The sequence below is a fragment of the Nannospalax galili genome, unplaced genomic scaffold (assembly GCF_000622305.1).
Source record: "Nannospalax galili isolate Female #2095 unplaced genomic scaffold, S.galili_v1.0 scaffold1228, whole genome shotgun sequence".
Taxonomy (NCBI): domain Eukaryota; kingdom Metazoa; phylum Chordata; class Mammalia; order Rodentia; family Spalacidae; genus Nannospalax; species Nannospalax galili.
Window position 1 is genome coordinate 215814 of NW_008358413.1, and position 24255 is coordinate 240068.

The following is a 24255-nucleotide window of genomic DNA, read 5'->3' on the forward strand; positions in this document are numbered from 1 at the left end:
TCTTCTTACCCCAGTTAGAATGACTAAGATCCAAAAAATAAACCACAAATACTGGCAAGGATGTGGGGAAAAGGCAACACTTCTTCACTGTTGGAGGGAGTGCAAACTGATGCAGCCACTGTAGAAAACAGTGTGGAGATTTCTCAAAAAGATAGAAATAGACCTGCCACATGACCATACCACTCTTGGGCACATACCCGAAGAATACTATATCCTACTAAAGAGATACTTGTTTATCCATGTTCAGTGCTACCCTATTCACAACAGTCAGGAAATGGAAACAACCTAGATGTCCATCACTAATGAATGGATAATTAAAGTATGGTACATTTACACAATGCAATATATTATTCATTTAAGAAAGATGAAATTATGAAATTCACAGGTAAGTGGATAGAACTGGAAATAATCACTCTGAGTGAGGTAATCTGGACCCAGAAAGACAAACATTGTATGTTCCCTCACATAAATGGATGTTGGCTTTGAATCTTTAGATAAATATATTTCTATTTACTTATTTATTTTTCATGTTTATGAGTATTTTACCTGCATGTATGAAAGTGTACCCATGTTGTGCAATGCATACAAAGGACAGAAGAGGGTACTGGATCCCCTGGAGCTGGAGTTTCAGACCGGTGTTAGCTGCCATGTGGGTGCTGGGAATTGAACCCGGGTCCTCTGCAAGAGTAGTCAGTGCTCTTAACTACTGAGCCATCTCTTCAGTCTGGATATGTACGTTTCAATTGGAAAATCCTTAGAGGTCAGGAAACTAGTAAATGGCCATGGGTATGGGGCTTCATAGGAGGGGAGATAGAATGCAGTAATATAAAGGGGGAAAAGGCAGTAATAGAGTAGTAAGAGTTTAATGAGATGGGGACTGGGAGGGCAGAGCAGAAGGAGTATAGGGAGGGATAAGTAACACTAAAGGCATTTAGAAACAGTCATATGGAAACATCACTACAGAAACTTCTTTTTTTTTTTTATGTGTACCAGCATATTGCCTGCATGTAGGTAAGTGCACCTGTGTCGTGCAACGCCCGCAGAGGATAGAAGAGGCTGTCGGATCCCCTGGAACTGGAGGTATGGACAGTTGTTAGCTGCCATGTGGGTCCTGGGATTCGAACCTGGGTCTTCTGCAAGAACAACCAGTGTTCTTAATCACTGAGCCATCTCTCCAGCCCCCAACAGAAACTTCTTAAAGTATCTACACATATAATATAAAAAGAGTTTAAACAGAGTCACTCTGTAACAGGGGGACAATGTCCCTAGCAGACACCATAGTCTAGGAAATAAAAAGCCCAGTGCAAGGAACTGTTGAAGCTGTTGACCAGGCATCCTATAGACCTTCAAACAATACTGGCTACTGCCCTTCCTTTCTTTTGGTTATCAACTAGAACTTGATCGTGAGACCCTATTGCTGAAGACACTACATATGTGAGTCATAGAACAAACAAGGAAAAATCAAGCTGGTACTGAACTTAAAGCTTCATCCCTACTGGCTAGCTTCCATAGTGCTGGAAGGTGCTATGCACACAATCAGAAAAGAAATTATCAATATTCCCAAACTGTGAACCCTACAAGCTAGAATCACAACTGACCTGGCAAGATATGCCCACTGGTATAATAGTAGCATGAATATTCTGTGGGTAACTAAACATTTTCTGATTGGACGTAAGGACCATGTCACAAGATGGAGCCTATACCTGGCCCAGATATCAGGCTTAGACAGGTCACAGGCCATAAGGGAGAACCCACTACTATCATTCTACTAAGCAGAAATAGTATTAAACTGACTCCCAATTATTTATTGTTAATACTCATAGCTTAATGTGTCTCCAACTCTCAACAGAGAAGCCGCTTTTTACAGCAGAAGGTGATTAACATGGAAACCCACAACTGGTCAATGTGCAGAGAATAAGAGACTGTAGAGTGCTTGGCCCTGAATTGGACAGCTGTATCAAACACTCACCTCCGAAGACTCAGAGTCATTTCAGAAGAGGGGGCAGAAAGATTTTAAGAGCCAGAGGTGGTGGATGGATACAAGGAAACAATGTTTTCCAGACAGCAGAGCAATTACTCATATGCATTCATAACAACTGTGTCAGCATTCACAAGACTTATGTAAGCTCAAGTCAGAAAAATTCCAGGCATAAAGAGGAGGAAGTAGGTAAGAAGCCCCTACCTGAAGAAGTATTGACAACTGATAGCTTCTGGGAGAAAGAGAGTCAGTTTTCTTAAGGGTGTTGACACTGGGTAGGTTGATCACACTACAGAGGATGCACCCACACCAAAGGGCATTTGGGGGTACAAATTAGACTTGATAGGTCTTAAATAATAACAGAGGACATGAAATTGGGTGAGGGGTACTAAGGGGTTGCAGATAAGGGAAGGAGTCTGAATATGATGAGCAAAATGCAATCATATGAAATTATCAAAAATTCAATAAAATATTAAAGAAAAGAAACAAGCCAAAACCCAGTGGACAATATCCCTCCCAGCAGTGTTTTCAGGCTGTCCTACACTTGGAAAGAAGCTCCTCCACCTCAGTGTCAGTGATGCTAAGTCATAACTGAGCTCTGTTTATGAGTACCTATTGTTGGGGAAAAGTTAAACAATGTGGAAAACTGGACACATAGCAAAAATAGGGACCCAATTGTGACCTGAGGCCACACAAAACATTTCTATTGATAACACTACAGATTTGGTGCTGAAAAAAAACTGCCATGTTCTCCAATTTAATTATTTTTCATATAGATAAGAACCTGAGCCCAAGGAGGGTACAATGGTCCAGAGCTCCATTTATGAAAGCACCTACTAGCTTCCCAGCTGCCCCAGAGAGCTACAACTGAGTCCTGACCTGTGTTTACCCATCAAATCACCTTGATTCAAGCCAGTAAAAAACCAAAGTTCCTACAGGATCTTATCTTCCTTTATAAGACCATGAGAGTTTCTTGGAAGATCTCTGCTACCCATTCTGGGATTTGCACAGAAAACCTGTCATCCTTGGTGGTTATTCACACCCTCATCTCATTGTACTTGGGAAAATAGCTAAGCCAGCTTTGGGCCTCTAGGAAAGCTTATTAAATCTAAGGCTAAAAGAGACTCCTTTAGATTTAGAACATGATGTTCTACCTACTAAAGGCTTTAAATTGCTTGTGGGTCTCAGTTTCTGATGAGGCCACCTGTAGGATTTAAATGAGACCTTTTCAGTAAAGATTAACACAGATAGCTATATTACTTTCCCCTTAACACCATATCCTTAGGCCATTTTTTCCTACTAATCTCTAAAACCTATCTAGCCAATGCAAACACAAATATAAAACAGACTGTTAGAAAAGAAAGACTCTCCCCAAACCACAAAGGCCAGTATGTTTCCCGGGGATGGGTAGGAACACTGCCTGCAGAGATCACTAAACAGCATTACTCACACCAGGTTAAACACAGTACTTAGAAGCACCCAAAGTTCTCTATGTTAAAGAACATTCACAGACTTATTTGAACAAAGACTTCTACTTCTTTCTGGGGTTCAGCTCCAAGGAAGACCCTTTAGGAGCTGCCATTCTGGCCCAGCCCATATTATTCGGATGAAGAAAATGAAGCTGAGTAAACCCCCCTGACCACCCAGATAGACAGCCAGCTTGATGTGGGCTGGCTTGGTATGCAGAGACCTGTGTGTCACACTCACTCAGCAGTGAAGAATGTCACAGCCACTTCTGGCCACAGCTTTTACCCTACAGCCTCCCGACTTCTCCCTGCTCCAACATAATGTTGCTCTTCAGGGTAAAATTTAGAGCCTGCTTGGCAGGCAACAAGTTACAGGTGGCAAGTGTCCAATTTGTTCATCTGACCTATTTCCAAGAAATTCTTAATTGCTAGGCACACATTGCAGACGGCTTCCCTGATGTTTGAGTGGTTTGCCAGCAGTAAACAACACAGGCTTGCTCCCAGGCACCCTTCTCTCCTTTCCCCCATCTTCTGTGCTCTCCTCTTTCTTCCTCTCTCCTTTCCTCCCTGATGCCTTACACTAGAGTGTGATGGAGATGGGCCCACAGTTATGGAGCTAACTCTTTGATAGCCACAGGGGACAGGTTTCTAGCCACTACAGTGGGGACTGGTCTGGTCCCACTGGTTTCTGACTGTTGATTAAAGGTGCTAACAGAAACTGATTAACATCATGCAATTACAATTAAGCATAATTAAATGATACTAAATCCATTAAAATAGCATTATAGGCAGCAGATTAGTTTTATGAGCCTACATTGCCAAATTCAAGGAAAAAAATTGCCTCTGGTGTCCAAGTAATTGGATGGTATTGCATCTCCAAGGTAACTCTGGCAATCCTGGAACATATTCTCATGCCTTAATTAAAAACAAAGGCCACAGAGCAGAAGGCACACTGCTTACAGGTAGACAGCAGGCCCACCTGATGGACCTGAGGAATACAGCAAGATCCATGAGAGTGGCTCTCAGCAGGAACTTTTCTCGAGCTCACCATCATGTTCAGCACCAATGGGCTGCTGGCAAGTGGGCAATGGCCCAGTTCAAAGGGTTGAAAGTGAGCTGAGTAAGTGAGAGGGAGTGGTGCAGGGGAAAGAACCCTAACCAGGCACTGTCCTGGCAGGTCTATCAGTCATCGTGACCTTTGAGAAAGAGAGTCCTCTCTCCGGGCTCTATTCAGATTTTCTTCCCCTGTATAGGGAAAGGTGTGCACTTAATATCTGGCCCAAACAACCAGAATGGTATTAGTCTAGAACTTACTAGAATCACCTTACTAGAATCACTAATGGTATTAGTCTAGAACTTACTAGAATCACCATGGGCTCTGAGTAAAAGCCTCCACATGGGCCTGCATTTTTCTTCTCACCTCCACTGTGCAGGGAGGAGGTAAAGGAGGAGCTTGCTTGAGTCGCACATCTGGGAAATGGTAAGAGCAGGATTTGAACCCTGGCAACTCTGCTCAGTCATCATTCACAGTTCTGTGAACAGCCTAGACCTTTAGCCTGTGCTCCCTCAACTTCTGCCTGAGTGAGAAAGTGCTGTTGTACCACGTGGGCTCAAAACCTCCCTATCTCAGGTCATCCCTCCTGTCCATTTCAAGTGTGTCCTGATGGTCCTACATTTGAACAAATCCCACAAACACTCCATGATGCCATTGTGTATCAGGAAGAATAGTGACCACAACAAACATGGTCCAATACTGTTTATTGGGGTGGAAACAAGCACTGATCAAATACCTTCCCCTCACATGAATGTCCTTGGAGGTCAGGAGTGGAGGACTAGCTATAGGATCAGAGATACTACACTTACCACTCCAAGGCTGGGCTTTCCAAAGAGGCACCAACCCTGGTCTACATCCTCCTGCAGTCACTCAGGGCCTCTCTTCCTCACCAGCACCCAATGAGTTCTGTCTTATCCATACCAACTCTCATTTCTATCACCACTAGGCCCAGAGAGCCTCAACCAATCACCCAGGTGTCCATTCTGGAGTTCCTACTGAGCCCTCGATGCTGCAGCGGTGACAACAAACAAGTAGTTGCTGACCTCACCAACTTAGAAGACGGAAAAGAGGAGGAGGAAGAGAAAGAGGAGGAAGATGAGGACAAAGATGAGGAGGAGGAGGGAGCGAAGTAAAGTGAAAAATCCCACAATGATATAAAATCACTGTGCTAAGGGGAAGAGATGAAAAGTATAGGGTGTTGTAAGAATCCCAGGCAAGAAGGCTGAGTGTGTGAACTGATGGAGAGCTCATGTTAAAGAGTTTGATTCCTAGCAACCCACACAACAACAACAAAAAGAAACTCTGTGACTAGGGGTGTGACTCTGAGACCACTGGAGAAGAGAGAGTTATTGAATGGCTGGAAGTTAAGGAAATATTTGTCAACTTTCTTGTACATTACCAGCCTAAATCAGACATTTGTCAAGGCATGTGTTCCCATGTCCTTTGTCCCCGACACAGCAGAATACAGCTGCTCTAAGAATAAATATGGACATTTGCTGGGGAGGGATATGAATAAGGGAATTATAAATCCTATATACTTTTTTTTCACAAGGGGAAAGACTGTACCAGAGCCAAAGACTCAGACTAGGAAAGGGTTTGGCCTGCATTGGAGGCTCATTCATCACTAGTCAGGCCACAGGTCTTTAGAACTCCCCATGTGCTATCAAAGCACCATCACCACTATCTTCATTACACTGTAGGCCCCACCTACTCCACAGTGCACGCATGCACAGTGGGATATGAACTTCAGATGTCAGAAACTGTTCCAAGTCGCTGTAAGCTCTGACATCCCCTCCTTTCCCACAGGCACGGGTAGGAGTCTTAAAGCTCTCAAGAGGCTATAGAGTCCATATTGAAGATGGAAGCAGGCCCAGGCATCCACTTGAACCCCAAGATAATTCCTTACTTAAGGAAAATATGTGGGAATGGAGGAGAGACCACAGAAGAGCTCTACTGAACCTAGATGGAATTCAGGTCTGCTTCCTAAAGGCAAGGCAGGTTGAACTTCTGCTAACTCCTAATCCTATACAAATAGCAGGAATGAAGGACGTGGGAAGGGTTTCAGCTTGCAGATGACTTGGGCACATGCCCACATCTGAACTCTGTAGCTTCATCTTTAGACTTTTTCTAGCATTTGGTTATTTAACATCCATGCTCCTGAGAAATAAGAATCACACTCTATACTCCCTCCAGACCTAGTCACAAGCTGAACAGAAGAGGCAAAAACATGACAGGTATGCCTATTAAAGGTCAGAGTGCCAGTTTTCATATTAAATATTAAATTCTAGAGAGAACACAGAAACTGCTGCCTGTACCACCACATGAACTCCATCCAGGATGCACCTATCCATGTAGACACTTGCACATATCAACTGCTGACACTAGGCTCAAGGGAAAATAACCTTTATCATAAGAATTTAAGGAGTCCTCATAGCTGGCAGGACTTTGAGATGTCTCACTTAATATTCTGTCTTGAACTGGGAAAAGCTCAGCAAGTGTTATCTCACCACTGTTTCCCAGTTAGACTGTGAGTTCTCATGAGGCAGACACCAAATATGATTTCTAAAACTGTCTCCTTGCTACAAGGACCTCAGTCTGGATCCCACAAAGCACTCAATAGATTGATGGCAGGTTGCAGAATTCCACAGACCTCAGAGTACTTGGAAAATAAACCCATCAAAAAATTTTATTGAATAGCCACTAAAACCCTGGCCTCAGTGATAGAGACTTGATGACAGCTGATTTGGAATGGATTGGTTCTTTTAAAAATTATCAGGGAGAAAACTGAAATCATTACTGCTCAGAATAACCAAGGGGCGCTCTCTAAGTGAAGAGGCATATGTTCATAGTATCAGGCTGGAGGAGCTGAGTTGACTGCACATTTTATCTCTGGCACTGGTGCAACTTACTGATATGCTGCAGGACTCCCCATCACGCTCGGCCTGAATCTCCACACTTCCAAGGTGCAAGATGGAAGCAATTATCTTAAAGATGCTTATCTGATGGGACTCTCGCACTCCTGAAGGGGGAAACAAATGAATGAATGACATTCAATATCTGTGCTATGATAGAAAGGATTTTTCACCCCTTTTAAGGACTTAAAAGATTGTTTGATTTTTTTCCTTCCTGGCCAATGCCTCCTAAAACGAGCCATGGCAAGTAATTACCACTCACAATAGCACCTCAGAGGGCAAAGGGGCTCCTGCACTGCAAGGGAAATCGCTTCACTCTGACTGTCCACATCACACCAGATGGAGCACACCAGCATTTTAACTTCTCCAAGAGCACAGAGAGGCAGCAGTAGGGCTGAGTCATTTTGGACTTCATTTCAACCAAACACTTTATGGATGCTTTTATGAATTTAATAAGAATGGTCATTTATCTGTAGTCATTTTTTTCTCCCAACTTAATATCCTGCAAACATCTGTGACACATTGCAGTGCCAACGGGGGAAGAAGAGGATGCTCCCTCCCCCTGAGATTACTATTCTAGGGGCTGGCCAGCCAGCTGGTTCATGGCCAGTCCCAGCTGGGGGTGGCTGTTCCTCCTGCTATGTATGCCCTTGCAGTGACAGATACACATAGCTCAGAACCCCTGCGGCAGCAAACATGATGGTCAAATTTCTTATTTCCCCGTGTGAATTACCAAAGGCATAATCTCTTAAAATTTAGATTTAGCTTGAAGGCATTATCATTTCTTTTTAAATTACAAAATATTTCAAGCCCATTTTTTTAAAAAAGCCAACAGAATGACATGATGAATGTTAGTACAGCTATCATTCCATTCAAGAAATAACAGTTGTTCCCATATTCTTCCCCAGCTGCAGCTATCTTTCAGGTAGTATTTTACTCCAGCTACAAAAAACCAGTACAGCACCAGTGGAAGGCACAGACATGTACTGATAGGATTAAAATTTTCTCCAGATTGAGGCTGGAGAGACTGGCTACTCTTGCAGAGGACCTGGGTTCAGTTCCCACCACCCACATGGCAGCTAACAACAGTCCATAATTCCAGTTTCAGGGGATCTGATGCCCCCTTCTGACCTCCACAGGCATTGCCTGACATGAATGCACTTACATACATACAGGCAAAACACTCATATACATAAAATAAAATATTTAAAAAAAATCTCCAGATAATCCAAGTAGACAATCCAAGCATGGATTAAACAAGGACTGACAAAGCAAGGGGGTCCTCTAAGTAAACAGCACCTCATTATGGGAAGTAAAAACCAAAAATCAAACCATAATACCTAAGTAGTCAAACGGGGGTCAGCAATCTATAACCCATAGCCCAAAGGCAGCCCACAGGCATAGCCCACAGGCTGTTTCTGTAAAGCTGTATGTAGCAGAGCAGTCATGCCCTCATCATGCTTCATCTGTAGCTATTTCCAGGCTAATGCAACAGAGATAAGATGGGGCAATAGAAATTACATGGCCCATAAAGCCTAAACTCTTTACTCTCTTGTACTTTAAGATGTTTTATCAACCTCCAAAATTACAGAAAGAGGATTAGTAGAGAGTCTTATTAAAATGATGTTATAGATGTGATCTGCTTTGGGAACTAAAACATTCATCTCAGAGCCTGAAAGGGAGCTGCTTCTCATACCAGCTCCTGCCCACTGCTCACAGCAGCCCTATGGGTTGTGTGTTGTATATGTATGGTGGGGGTCTCCTGTCTGGCAGGCTGGGCAGAACACATCCTGTTTACCATCAGGTATCCTCCAAACCCTTCAACTGTGGAGAAAAACAAGGTGTGTGATGCTGGGGAAGCCAGAGATGCTATCTTCTCCCTTCACGTCTTCCCCTCCCCTTCTCCTGCTGTGGGATTCTAGGACTGGTCCAGTGAAAAACTGTGTGCTGACTGGCAAAGCATCAGGTTTGCTCAATAGAGGGCACTGTAGTGATACAAAGGCAACAGCAGTAGAAAGGTGGTCCCCTTCCTGGTTCTGGCCCTCTCTAGATACAACCTCCCTGCTGAGCTTCAGTTGGAGCTAAGGCTCAGTCATACTCGGGGAAAGTACAGCATGCATGTTTACACTTCGATTGGTCTTCACCTTTGGGCACACATCTCCTTCCTCCTAGATGGGGTCTAAAGCTCAGCCATGGCTCCAGATTCGCTATTTAACAGTTCCTGCACTGGTTTGGCCCTTACACTGACCATAGGAGTGGTTCCCTTGCCTCTATGACTTCTGGTCCTGAAAGTCTACTTTGGCCCTTTTCCTAGCAAATCGTTTACTGCTGTTTCAGTTAATGATGCTTATACTATGTTTTTATGCTGGAATAACCAGTGTAGTTTTTGTGTCTTAATAATTCAAAGGTACAACTCTAATTTTCCCATGTCTTATCTACCCAGAGAAGTGATCACCTTGGGACTGTAGCACATGAGCACTTCATTTCTGTCCCACCGTGAGCAGGGTGTGTCCAATTTGATCACATTTAATTTGGACTCTGACAAAAACAGAGGTTTTCTCTGAATAACCTGAGAAGCCAAAAGCTCCATCTCTGTCAGGAAAGGGGTAGGAAAGACAGAGGTTATCTAAGGCACTTGCTAGTTTCAGGATACCTTCTCAAGCTTTCCCTTTCCTGGTTACAAGCCCCAGGACTGAATATTTCAATTTCCACATGAAGAAAGGATTACCTTTTACCTCACTACCTGAGGCCTATTCTTCTCTAAAACAGGCTAGAAAGAGGGGCAATTCCCTCCAGCCCTACCAACCTCAGCTGCCACTGAAGGTTCCAGAGAACTTCCTGCTTTGAGGATTCCAACACCAATGGCTAACACATGAGTTCGGCATGTCTGGCAGAGCTCCTAGACACTGATGTCTGCTTCCACTTTGTTTCCCTGGCTGATACACAGATGGTCTGGCTCCAGTAGAGTGCCATCCTGGGAGAGTACATTGCCTCTGAACCCAGACCATAGCACACAAAGACATTACTATACTGGGCTTTCCTCCATGGGTTTCAATATCCGAGTGAGTGACAATGACTACTTTGCAGTACCTGACTCAAAAGCCAGGGGAGGGTTTAGATGCCCTCCCCTATCTGCACCCCCCACTATGCTTCTGTCCAATTTAATGTACACACACACATACACACACATGCCTATAGTCTGATTTGTGTCCCCAAATGTCCTTCAGTGTGGTCTATTCACTGGGCCCACCAAGAGCCTAATCTCTATAAGACACTGCCTTTTCTCCTCTCTGCAGCCACCAATAACCAAAAGTTCCTTAAGTTGGGTTGGGATTTCTTACCCACTTCTCCATGTCTAGGCAAAAGATGATGATTAACACAGAAACCCACAACTGGCCAGTGTGCATAGAAGCTGAAGAGTGCTTATTATCCCCGAATAGGACACCTGTTTCAAACCTCCACCTCCCAAGGCTCAGGATCATTTCAGAAGAGATGAGAAGATTTTAAGAGCCAGAGGGGGTAGATGACCACAAGGAAACAACAGTCTTCCAGGCAGCTGGTCAGTTGCTCATATGAACTCTGAGCAGTGGTGTCAGCATGCAAAAGTTCTATGCAAGCTAAAACTAGTGAAAAACCTACTTTTGCCACATCCCTAGACCACTTATTTACTTTCTTCTAAATATGCATCTTCATATTTACAGACACATGTACCTTTCATCTCTCACCAAAGAAGCTCCTTTTTGCAGCAGATGGAGACTATTACAGAGTTAAAGAACAAATCAAACAGAGAGTAGGTGTCTCTGAGATGCTTAACCCTAAGTGACATATCTTCAATGCAACCTCTACACATAGGATGAATGCATCTCTCATCTCTCATTAGAGAAGTTTCCTTATGTGGTAGATGATGATTAACTCAAAAGTTTATTATTTATTATTTTCATTTTATGTGTATGAGTGCATTGCTTGCATGTGTGTAAGTGCATCTGTTATGTGCAATGCCTGTGGAAGTCAGAAGAGGGTATCAGATCCCCTGGAACTGGAATCAGAAGAGGGTGTCAAATCCCCTGGAGGTGGATCTTTGTTAGCCACCATGTGGGTGCTGGGAATCGAACCCATGTCTTCTGTAAGAGTAATCAGTGTTCTTAACCACTGAGCCATCTCTCCAGTCCCTCAAAAGTTTATTTTTAAGAAAGCTCCAAATTATAGAGTTTGGAGCCTGTGGACTGAGATGGGTAAGAGGGTAAGAGGACAAGGGTCTTACCTTACCAAGGGTCACAGGACTTCCTCATTAACTCACAAAGGCAGGTAAGCCAAGTGAGACCTCCCCTCACTTCCTCCCCTCCATAGGATCAAACCCATGGGTCTGCTTCTCCCATCCAGAAGGTCCTTACCAAGGAGTGTGAGGGCTTGTCGAGTCTTCTCAAAGTCCTCTGCATCATCGACACCCTCAATGGATGTGTCTCCTCCCTGTGATGCATAGAAAAAGTCCTCTGCACACGCTGTGGAAGGCAAGGAAGTGAAGAGTGAGACACTGGAGAGAACTTCATGACCTATTAGGATGACTACCTTGAGTCTTCTAGCCCACATCAAATTTTGGTCCCAGCTGGGTACATCACTCTTCAAAATATTCTTTGTCCACATTAGCAAGGGGGAAGAGAAAATTGATTAATAAAAAAAATTACACCAACGAAAACATGCTGCTCTATTTATGTAAAACTGGTATGGTAAAAATATTTATATAAATAGGTCACTGAAAGTTCATTTCAATAGGATTCATTTCACATTTGATTTTTTAAAGAATGTAACATACAAGTGAAATATGTATTTAGAATCACAACTCAGAATTGCACACTTCTGATCTTAGGAAATCTTCATCTATCAATTTAGTCTGACAAATGAGGGGCAGTGATGAGCCTCAAGTGACTTGGTTTTGTCTGTTTTACAAAGTCAGAGATCCCTGGAGCTATTCAGATGTAAGAACAAGCGCAAGCTGATATTCTCATGTGCTCCCTCACATCTCCACTTCCCTCTTCCTCAGCCAGACCTCTGACAGCCTTGACAGCGAGTAAGGAAAGAGAGGTCAGTGTCACATCAGAGAACAGCTTAGCCGAGGGCAAAAGCCCAACTTGAAATAGCACTACTCAGAGGATGGTAATGTTGGCTTCTATGAGAGGAATGGCTCCAGAGTCAGACTTAAGACAAGAACGACATGCAAAGTTATCCTTGGAAAGTATTCAAGTGTTTGGCAAATCTACTACCTTGTGGGGTAAAACCTTACGTGGTATTTCAAGTCCTGAGTATTCACTGTTTGGTTCAACCAAAAGTATATATGGACTGGTTTTCCTCCTTTCCCGAAAACCCCCATTTAACTCTTTTCCCTAGACCTGGGCATGCACATTGAATCCACGTCAGCTAAACACGCTTAGATGTAGTAGCACAGCAACTCTCAGGCCTCCTTCAACACCCTGTCCTTCAATATATCTCCCAAGAACCTCTGCAGTCTCTTTCCTCTCTCCCTGCTGACTGTCATTGTCCTGGTCCAACCTTCAGCATCTGTTGTCTGGGGACTGCAACAAGAGATTCTAACCCATCTTGTTTCTGCTTATAGCCACCCCTACAGTGCTGGTAACTCCAGTCAGACCACTCTCCTGCCCTTCAGCAGTCTCGCTGCCCTCAAGGCAAAGATCAATGCTTTGGAACAGTGTCCTGGACCTTTTGTGACACAGCTACCTCCTACTCCTCCAGATTCACAGCTGTTCCTTTCTTTCCCATCTTTGTGTTCAACATATGCTAGTTTCCTCATGGTTGCTCATCAGCTACAGAGCTACAGAGCCCTGTCTATGCTGTCAAGAGGTCGTCGTCTTTTGCATCTCTACCTACTTCCTTGGGCTCCTGTGGAACAGCCTATGTTCCAGACCACAATAAGAGGTCGGTGTCACCTCAGAGGTCGCTGTTGACATTTCTGAAAAACTAAGCAAACACTGCCATATCCAGCTAGAAAGTGTCACAATTCAGCCCTGACTCCAGGTTGAACATATGAATGGAACACTAATAGGCTACACAGATGTTTGAATAGGAATAAATGGAACACAACTGCATGCTAAGGAAGAAAATTCCTGAAGGATTAACAACATATTGAATGGAGGTCAAGACATTTGAGCAAGAAAGAGGAGGACTTTGGCCCTTTGCCCACTCAGAGCTTCAACAGGAGCAAAAAAAAAAAAAAAAATCAGATCTTGCTCAAAAACATATTTAGCACTTTCATAGCTACTTACAAGCTCTGGGCAATATAAGAGCTGCAAAGGATTAATAAAAGCAATTCCTTCCCTTACACTCACTTTAAAAAACATCTCACCTGATGATTTTTACAGTGAAGACTTTTATTTGTTCCCATTTTCAGACATGCAAACCGAGAAGTAAAGCACTTTAAGGGGTTGCACAGGCTTACCAGGGGCTGGCTGGGACTGGGAGTCTACTACTTGATTACCCCATTGAAGAGATGATTTATCTTCAGCATCCCATGACTTTGCCACGAGAACAATCTAACTCACTACTGAATGACTGCCAAGCTTATCAGAGTCACTAGGGGCTCCACAGGAGGACATCTGGCTTCTATATTGAAGGAAAGGCATTTTTAGCATCCTTCACTGTCACCAGATCGGGCCCTACTGCCTGATGCTCTGAATCAGACTACTCCCCACCTTTCCTGCTCCTAGTTTCCAAACTCAGACACAGCTGAGCTACTTCTTAGGCTGAGGCTCAGCACTGCATAGGCCACCTGCCAAAGAATCTGAATCCTATCAACACTGTCGTCTCCTTCCCTTCTCGTCTCATCTACCTGCAATCACTGGTTATCATCATACACCAGACCCCCTTAGTAAGAGACATGCAAGCAGCATGCAATCAACCCTTCCACACCCACCTGGCTGCCTGCAACTCAGTCCTCCTTTCGGGTCCACGAAACCAGCACTGCCCTTCCTAATCTTCCAGCTGGGATCACTTTCTCTCTTGCACTTGACTAAGAATTGCCAAGAAAGATATACTACAATGCCTATCAGTTGGCTCACCATACACTGGCCCAGGGTCACTCAGAATCTGCTCTGGCTAGCTGATAGCATGTACTCCTTGTCCTTGGAAAGTTATATTCCTAGGAGGATCAGACTTGCAAGCAACTGCAGAACAGGACAGACCACAAAGGAGCCATGAGTCAATGACTGGAATACCAACAATTAAGATGAAGGTTACAGAGCTTGGACTTCACCTGGGAGGCTGCACAGGTCAAGACTGTTTATATAACTGCATCAATACATCCATAAAAGTAACAAAGAAAAGGAACTTAATCATTAATCATTTGAGAAATGTATTTAAGGGAAGATGGGAACTTTACCATCATTTATTCCCTAACGAATTATCCACAGGACTTTTTTTTAAAATCTCTCCTTAAAATCATTTTAAGCACAACGGAACAATGGAGTAGAGGAAAAACATGGTTGACAAGACTCAGTCTATACTTCCATTTTCAGACAAATACACATGTTTGTGCCACAGCACCAGCTGTTATAGAGACTTCTGTTTGACACGCTTTGGGTTAAGAAATGGAATAGGATATGAGGCAGTCTATAAAATTGCTTGGAGACTCTGGCTAGTCCTTCTTTTATTTGACTTTCCCAGCTACTTATTAGGATTATCAGTGGAACCGAATGCCTAGTATCAGGGCTCACAGCCAATCCACCCACAAGGCCACAGGGAGCCTCACAAGAGCTTATCAAAAGCTCTTCATTTCACTCCAAGATACTCTCCAAGATGCAAGAAACTGATTGAATTGGGTAATTTTCAAGGGTTCTGGCAGAAGCCCAGGGAGTCTGCACCTTGCATAGACACAGAAAAGAAAACCCACTTTAAAGCTCAATACAACTCATGTAAATGGAAAAGTTAGAGGACTAATTCCCTATTAATGTTACAGTCAGGACAAAGTGGTCAGCCAGGTGGATCTTGTCAATATTTGAGTCTCCATAAAATTAACCTTAGGAGATAAAAAACTTCCACAGTTTGGCCCTGAAAATCCCAGATGGGCCCAGGCTCCACTCTGGGAAGGAAAAGAGGGGATGTCAGTCACCCATATGATGGCTGCCCATCTGGCTACTTGTGGCTGACAGGTGGCATCAGACCCAAAAGCTACCAGGTCAGATTAGTGTTCAAACAAGGGCCACTCAGAACCTGCTCCTGCTCCTATTACCTTGTAGCATACACTCCTTGACCCTGGGTGGGTCAGAGGTACAAGTAACTTCAGAACAGGGCAAGTCAGCAGTGGGTGCCATCCAGTGTGTCCTTTCTGGGTCCCAAGTGAAATAGGACTTCCACAGGGGAGACTTCTGGCTTGAGCTGTGCTTGCTGCAGCACAGTTCTCACCACTTCCATAACTGGCAAGCTAAACAATGGCAGAACCTGCAGCTGTGTTGTTCAGTGCTGTATCACTATGGCCTGCATTAAGTGTCAGAAATGGATGAACAAAAGTTAGATTGCACAGCACAGAGAAAACACTGTAGAAACTCCTAAGGAAAGAAGCAGAGCACAGGGCAAACTGATACTGGGGCCACTTGATGGACTTTAGCTATAGGGAGACCCAGCGGGGTCTGATGCTGGATCCTTAGGATTTGGGGACATAGCCTCAGTGGTCTATTTCTCTTGGAGATAAAAAGACCAACTAACCTCTGCCTAGTCACCTAGATCTTCATATCATCTGATAGTCATCTCCCTGTATGTGCCCCAAATGTGCCCCACATGTATCTGTATAGACAATAGATCAAAGATAGGATGCTGTTCAAATCCAGACTGGCCCTCATCACACTGAGGATCTGAGTACTCAGAACCAAGAATCCATCAGTGCTCCATGATGCAGGCCCAGACAGATGAGGGGACAGAGGCTCCAGCTCAAGGAGAGATGCTATGTGGAACAGAACCAAGAATTAAAGCCTCCCACCACTATGGCTCCATGTCAACTGCCTCAAAACAAGGGAGACTTGCTACTGCATTCATTAGGGGAATAAAGGATGGGGTCATTCATCTGACAGGGACAGCAGGTGAGTCATTGCATTGGCTGTGGTGGTGAGGCACTTTTGACTGTTCTACTTTCTTCTAGTGCTCCAGCATGGACAGGCTAGAAGCTTCTATGTCTGTTCAGAAGGGCTCCACCACCTGACAAATGCTGAATCTTACTCGCCTGTGTTATGACATCCTCTGTGGTGACTTATGTACCACTCGTGCGTACTGTAGTCTTCCCCACTGTGGCCATCTCTATTTGCATCCTTTCTGTTTCGACTCTAAAATATGACTTAGCACAAGTTGGCCATGACGAAGTGATGAGTGGCACCTAAATCTGTAGATCTTCTGGAAGGGACTTGTGTCTCATGATGCAGAAAGCAGAGCACATTATTTTTCTTTCTTTGTGTGTGGTGTATGTACATGTTCATGTGGGTATGCGAGTGGGCATGCATGAAGGCCAGAGGTCGACAAGAGGTGCTGTCCTTGATTGCTTCTCCAACTTATATTTTTGAGACAGGGTCTTTCACCAAACCTGGATCTCATCTATTCTGCCTAGGCAGACTGGCTGACCAATGATAGCCAAAGATCTGCTTCTTTTGCCTCTCTTTCAGCACTGGGGTTATAGACATGGATTCACACAGCATTTACATGGGTTCTGAGGACCCAAACTCAGGTCTTCATGCTTGCACAGCAGACACTTTAATGACTAAACCATCTCCCTTGCTCCAGAAACATATCTTTTAAAGTAGTAACACACACAATCTTTCATGCTATATAACCCCCCGCCCCCGGCTCATTCCCTTTCAGGTAGTCTGGATATAATTAACCCCTTTTACTAACTGGGCAGTGAGGTTCAGAGGGGATTAAGGGACAGGACTACATTAGAGACAGAGCTGAGACAATAACCAGATGAAGAACGCAGAGTAGAAGGTCTAGCTGTGCTACTTGCATAGCACTGCATGTACCTGTTGACTTACTTAGTGCAAGCTCTTTAAATTCTGGAAGGCTGGAAGCAGCACAGAGCTGGTAAAAGATGTGGTAATTCCTCTCGTCATCTGCCTGAGGGAGGAAAAGGTGAATCAGTTTTAGGTAATGACTTCCAAGGCTGTCGACTTGAACATTCTGATCTTAAGTGTTCAGATGGTGAGAGTTGAGACCACTCTCCTCTCCCTTGGTTTCCTCCATACCCTGGCTAACCACAATTCTTACAATTTCTTACTGTCTGATTTTCCATTTGATATGATGGATTGTTCTTCTCCTTTGAGGAATTTTACCTCTTGACTTATGCAATGCCAATGCCATGCCATAAATCGTGGGTCAGTAAACAAACACCATCATCCCCACTGCCTGACCGACTCTGCAGAACTTCATTTCCCTGCTGGAAGTGCCCTTTCTCCACTGGGCCTGGATTAGCTGAAGGTTGAGCTTGCCTATTGTTTTGGGTTGGGCAGTTGGTAAGATCACCAGCTGAGGACTTTAGTGGACACTCATGACTATAACAGTCTTAAATTAGTAGGAAAGTGGGAGTGAAGATTTAGGAGGTCTGATCAGAGACAGCTAAGGAAGAGGAAAGCTCAAAAGGTATCGAGACAAGGTACAGGGTGCAGGTAGCCTGTCAGCTCACACAACACAGTTGCCTGCTCCCTCTGCTGTAGTGAAGGATCTAGGGCTATAACACCAACCTGTGAAGTACAGCAGAAGTCCTGGCAGAAAATGGAAGGGGGAGCTAGTTAAAAAGTTCACAAAATATTTGAAACCCATCAGCATAGTAACATCACCAAAAAACAAGAAGTTGATGGATACTGAAGAGAGCTGAAACCTAAGGACTGGGAAGCCGCTGTGCACAGGGAAAAACAAGCTTCAGGCCTGAATCAGGCCACCACTGCTACTTCAGTTCATTAATGGGGGGACAAAACTGCTGCAGGATAATGGTGGTCAGGGTTGCAAGTGGCATTGACCATTCCTAAAAGCAGGAAGAAAAGAGTCAGGAAGAGGACAAGGATTACTGGATGGGAGGAAATGAAAGGCAAGCAGAAAACCAACAAGAACTACACTGGGGCAGTGAAAACTCCTTTCCTGGTTTGTCAGGAAACTTAATAGGTAGTCAGTCATGTGTATGTCATGTGTGTGTATGCATTTGTATCATTTCAACATAAATGCATAGCTATCTATCCACATACACATTTAAACCCACCAGATAAAAAGGTTCTTTGAAAGCTGAAACCCAGATTCTGTTCCTGTTATTGTCTAATGCTAAGATTAAAATCCATAGAAGAACACCTGCCTTGTTCTTTACCTCCACATCTCATGGGGTTAGCACACAATGTGAAAATAAATACTATGTAAAAGATTTTTTGAGACTTTATGCTTATTCCATCCAAATGAATACTTATACGAAAAGAGGAGAAAGAAAACGCATAAAAAGAAGAAAATCCAATTCTAGGTCAAAAGACAGACTGCTCTTTGAGTGCAGTTGTGGAGCAGGGAGCAGCACTTGAGTCATCGTTAGTTTGAGGGGTAAAATACAAAATGGCTGAGTCTAATCACTCACCTGAAAAACTACTCTGGATTTCTCCAGCAAATAGGTCCTCATGTTGGCCCCAATGATGTGGTACCTTTTATCAAAACCAATCTGAATGTACTTCCCAAAGCGGCTGCTATTGTCGTTACGAGTGGTCTTGGCATTCCCAATGGCCTGGATTAACAGACAAAAAAAAAAGTGTGAAAAGTAAGGGCAAGGGGCTGGGGATAACTAGTCAGTAAAGTACACAGTTGTCCCACAGAACACATACACACACAATGAGGGCTTCTTGACGTCAAGACTTTGTTTGTGACAGCCTGGTATCCCTTCTTTCCTTCCTATGTACACCCCTCTGCAGTTGCGAAGACAATGGTCTGAGTTAGAGTTCTGCTTGGCTTCCTTAAGAATAATTCATTTTTCAGCTTTCTTTACCATTACTAGTCATTCTTAAGAGTCATGAGATGAACGATAGACTTTTTAGGTGAGACAGCCAGTTAGGAGGCACTGTACCTCATTGTTCCTCCTCACTTCTTCTCCCTTTTCTGCCTAGAATGCACATATGACAGCTGTACGTGCCATCTTGGAACCATAGAGAATGAGAGACCCTAGTCTGACTTACTTTCTGTAGCCACTGAATCAATGCTAGAGTTCTGATCTGGAAGAGAACCCAACCTCTTGTGCTTAGTCCACTTTGATCACTTCTACAACCAAGCAGTCAAATGTTTTTCCCCTCTGGTGAATTATTTCCCACTGATGAAGGGGACATCCTAGCAACAGGCATGTGGCAAGTTCACCCAATTCATTACTAGGACAAATCAGGAAGTCACCATCAACCACATGTAGGTATGATAGGCCAAAGATCAAAACGCTACACAACAATGTTTAAAGTGTGTCATTAAAAAACTGGTCTCATATGAATATTCAATTTCTATGGGTCATAATACTAATACATCAATAATAGGTATTTTATATTTTTATCTCTTGTATATTCACATTTTTAGGTGGCAAAAACATTTGCAAAAAATCCACTGTAATTTTTTAGTGGTCTAAGGAAATGTGAAGTGCAAAGAGGTTGAAAGAAAAATGCAAATTCACCCTCCACTCTGGCCTAGCCAAGTCCAACCAAGAGAACCACCCTATCTTCTCATCTCACATTCCAGCTGGCATCTGAGATTAGGGAGGCTATCAAGGAGCTGAAGGCACAACACTACTGCTTCATATGCAAAAAAGCTGACCTCTAACTTGCTGGGGCTTCATGAGGACTACCATCACTGCTCCTGTTTAGGTGAGCAAGGTGAGGTCTAGGGCCTATGACCTTTCATTTGCAGATGTATAGGCCTAGCTCTCTGCCAGGGAAGCTGTTCTTCCAGCACTGGCCTGCCCTGCTTTACCACCCACATGCCACCCTGAGGCATATCCAATATGACTTCCCACAGAGCCAAGTATCTTCCCATTTCCCTCTGTCCTGTTGTGATTTCACCCATGCAGTCACTGTCTCGGTCCCGGACAATTTAACCATCTCTTATCATGGGTTTTTGGCTCCTTATTTTGTCTCCTGTAGTCAATTTTCCTCTTGACAGGGTGATTCTCATAAATATGAACCTGATTATATTCTTGGTATAAAAACGCTTCAGTGGCCTCCACTACCCTTTAGTTTTAAAACCTCAGCATGGCTCATGAGCCTGATAGTATCCAGCCCAGCCTTGTCATTCATTACTACAGTCCATGGTCTTCAGCTCTAAAAACCAGACCATTTCTTCCTCAAGAGCCCTGTGTGCTCTCTACCCTCACCCAAGATTCACATATAATTTTCCCTTTGGTGGGACATTCTTCTCACAGCTCTCTGTACCTTCTGTCCCCTGTTCTTCAAATCAAATACAAACCTAAAGGTAGGCAGGCAGGTCTTCCCTGACCCCACAGGCTAGGAGAGTTCCTGTTGCCATGTGCTTTCCCAGGCCCTGCAAGCACTCCTCCCTCCCCTCAACTGACATGCAACTGACCCTCCATACCCAGGAAAAGAGGCATGTATACCTCCTTTGACAGGGATTCTTAGTCCCCAACAAAAACATCTGACTCCTAAGGTCCAAAGGACAATGGCAGACTGTCACACTTCAGCAAGCTAGTTCTGTTTGGGAGATAGAAAAGCTGATTGCATTCTCTAGAATATTGGGAAAAGATAGGTTTCCCTAGGTCTCAACATGAGTCAGGTCCTGGGCTGGGTTGCTTATCATCTTACCTAATCCTGACAAGAACCCTAAGAGACAGCCATCATCAACTTCTATCACACTTATGGGAAAATAAGATCAGGAAGGCCAAAACATGTTCCCAGGGTCCCATGGCTAGGAAGTAACCAAGATGTAAGTTCAGATATGCCTAGGTCTCAAGTCTAGATTCATTCTCACAGTCCCTCGAGTTGTCTCCCAGGTCTCCACCACTCACACCAGAGAGGAAGCTGCCATGCATATGGGCAATCTCCACAGCTCAAATGATCAAGTCAAATCAAAAGACATAAATACCATTCTTCCAAAGAAGAACCTTCAGTAATAGCTCACTTGGTAGAGTGGAGGACTATAGTGGTTAGAGGGTAGAAATACCAACCCTTATTTTTATCTTTTCAAGAAAAAAGAGAGAGGGGAAGATGTCTTTCAGGAAATACTGGGAAATATACTTACTGTTCTAAAATCAGTAAATAATCAACCATGTATCTAAATGTCCCTGTGTAAATCACATCTGAAGGTCTCTCTGCTTCCTGTCTGTCATGAAGTAAAGAACCTCCCTTGCCAAACGCTTCCAACCTCACCATGTTTTTCCCAAGCAAGCATGCACCGAGGGAAGTCTCTCTTCACAGATGTGCTCCACCTGGTACAGGAGTGGTAACAGAGTAAGACTGTCACCATTTTGTAATCTCTGATGGATTAACAGACCTAGGCATAACTGATGGCTGCCCACATCACAGCACAATAGGCAGATATTCTGATCCTCCTGATGGAAGCCCATAGGACTGTCTAAGTAAAGAGTCTTATAAAAACAGCCTCGCTTTTACTTCCCTGGGTTGCACAGCCTAAGGGCATCCTGGTGCCAGAACCTTTCCTGGTCCCCAGGAGCCCGCTGGGCTTGGTCCCACCCTCACCTTCCTTTGTTTCCCTGGGCTGCACACCCTCTGGCGTCCTGGTGTCAGTACCTTTCCTGGTCTCCAGGAGCCTTCAGGGCCTGGACCCTAGCCTCACCTCCCTTTGTTTCCTGGTGTCCTGGTGCCAGCACCTCTCCTGGGTAAGTCCAGCACGCCCACCACCCCCTTGACTCCCCCAGCCTCTTTCAACCTCCCAGCTCCCCCCCCCAAGCCTGGGTACCAGCCCATTTCCTGTCTTGGCACCCCAGACACAGGCGGGGAGGGGGGCAACCTCTCAGACCAGAGCTACCACTGCTTCCTGAGCCTTTGCATCTGGACCAAACCAGTTCCTCCCTGTGGTCCCCAGGAGCCCTCTGGGCCTGGTCCCACCCTCACCTCCCTTTACTTCCTGGGCTGCACAGCCTCTAGTGTCCTGGTGCCAGCACCCTTCCTGGGTAAGTCCAGTGTGCCCACCCGCCTTGACTCCCCCAGCCTCTTTTACCCTCCCAGCTCCCTCACCACATCTCTCCAACTAGCCTGGGTCCTGGCCCATTTCTTGTCTTGGCACCCCAGACATTGGGGCTAACCTCTCACCCAGAGCCACCACTGCTTCCTGATCCTTTGCATCCAGACCTACCCAGTTCCTCCCAGTAGTCCCCAGGAGCCCTAAGGGCCTCTTCCCGCTCCCACTTCTCTTTGCATCTCTGGGTGGCATAGCCACCAGCTTCCTGAGACCAGCATCTTTCCTGGGCCCTGCTCCCAGGCCAGACCAGCCCCCAAATTCCTGAGGGCAGCATCTTTCCTGGAGGGATCCAGACCTTAGGAAAAAGCAGGAGAAAATCTGAGCCTCACCTGATTTGGGCCTCTGTGAGAAATCCTGAAGACAAAAGCAATTAGGCCATTCCATTATAAAATCAAAAGAGAGAACCTGAAGCCTAGACCAACCACCTTTTCATGCCCAACAAGTAAACCACAAAGGTACATAAAGTTTACAAAAAGAGGCAGATCTTAATTTAGCAAAGGAAGGCTTGAGTCTCACACAAGAATCAGAAGCTACAAAAGAAATTCATATGTCAAAGTCACAGAGAAAAATAATAACATGAAAAACCAAAATAATATAACCCCACCAAGTATCAACAGTCCTCCAGAGTAGTATCATGAGAACTCCCTAGAGATAACACAGGACATGGAACTCAAAAGAACAATTATAAACATGATAAAAGAATTCAATGAATTTAAAGAACACACAAAGAAATTAAAGGTCTGAAGGAAGATAGGGATAAACTTCTGAATGAATTCAGAAAAGAGAAATATTGAAGACTACTCAGGCTGAAATGAAGAAGGAAGTGAAACACTCAGTAAGCCAATTAGAGATGACAGGAGAAAGCCTCACCAATAGGATGAGTGAAATGGAAAATAGAATATGAAGATTGGAAGATAAAGGGGAGAAATTAGACCACTCAAGCAAAGATTATGAAAAATTTAAGAAAACACAAGAATGTAATATGCAAGAGTTGTGTGACACCATAAAAAAACCAAACTTACAAATCATAGGCATGCAGGAAGGAGAAGAATATCAAGATATAGGTATAGAATGAATCTTCAGCAGGATTGTAGAAGAAAATTTCCCAAAATTAAAGAAAGAAATGCCCATATAAATACAAGAAGCATATAGAACACCAAATAGACAGGACTAGAAAAGAAACTCTCCATGGCACATCATAGTAAAAGTAAAGGAAAAGCCATAAAGATTACAGCTGACTTTTCAGTGCAAATTATGAAAGCTAGAAGAACCTGGACCAAAGTATTCCCAGTTCTAAATGACTACAGATGTCAACCCAGATTACTATACCCAACCAAAATGTCTAAAATAGTCGAAGGGGAAAAAAAAATTTTCCCCCTGACAAAAATGGGCTGAAAGAATTCATGTCCAAAAAACCAGCATTTCAGAGAGTTCTTGAAGCAATACAAAGAGCTAAAGAAAAGAAAGACTATACACAAGGGGTGGTGGAAAAAAATTCAATGAAGGTATAACTGTGGAAATGCACAGCTATATCAAGAATGTGAACAGAAATAAAAATGACAGGATTCAATACACATCTTTTATTAATAACTTTAAATATTAACAGAGTGAAAGATGATTAGGTACATTAATAGATACATAGAGAAATGG

The 24255-nt window shown here is 43.9% G+C and overlaps 1 protein-coding gene across 2 annotated transcripts in view; it reads right to left on the reverse strand.

The window, feature by feature from the left end:
• The window catches only part of Myo5b (myosin VB), a 361461-nt gene that overhangs the window by 138648 nt on the left and 198558 nt on the right, over positions 1 to 24255 (reverse strand). For both annotated transcript variants that reach the window (XM_029557950.1, XM_029557949.1), the window contains exons 6-9: positions 19004 to 19147; positions 17430 to 17511; positions 11802 to 11909; positions 7408 to 7517 (exon numbers count right to left, since the gene is read on the reverse strand). In XM_029557950.1, the coding sequence (XP_029413810.1) occupies positions 7408 to 7517; positions 11802 to 11909; positions 17430 to 17511; positions 19004 to 19147 (444 nt within the window). The remainder of the gene's footprint in view (positions 1 to 7407; positions 7518 to 11801; positions 11910 to 17429; positions 17512 to 19003; positions 19148 to 24255) is intronic.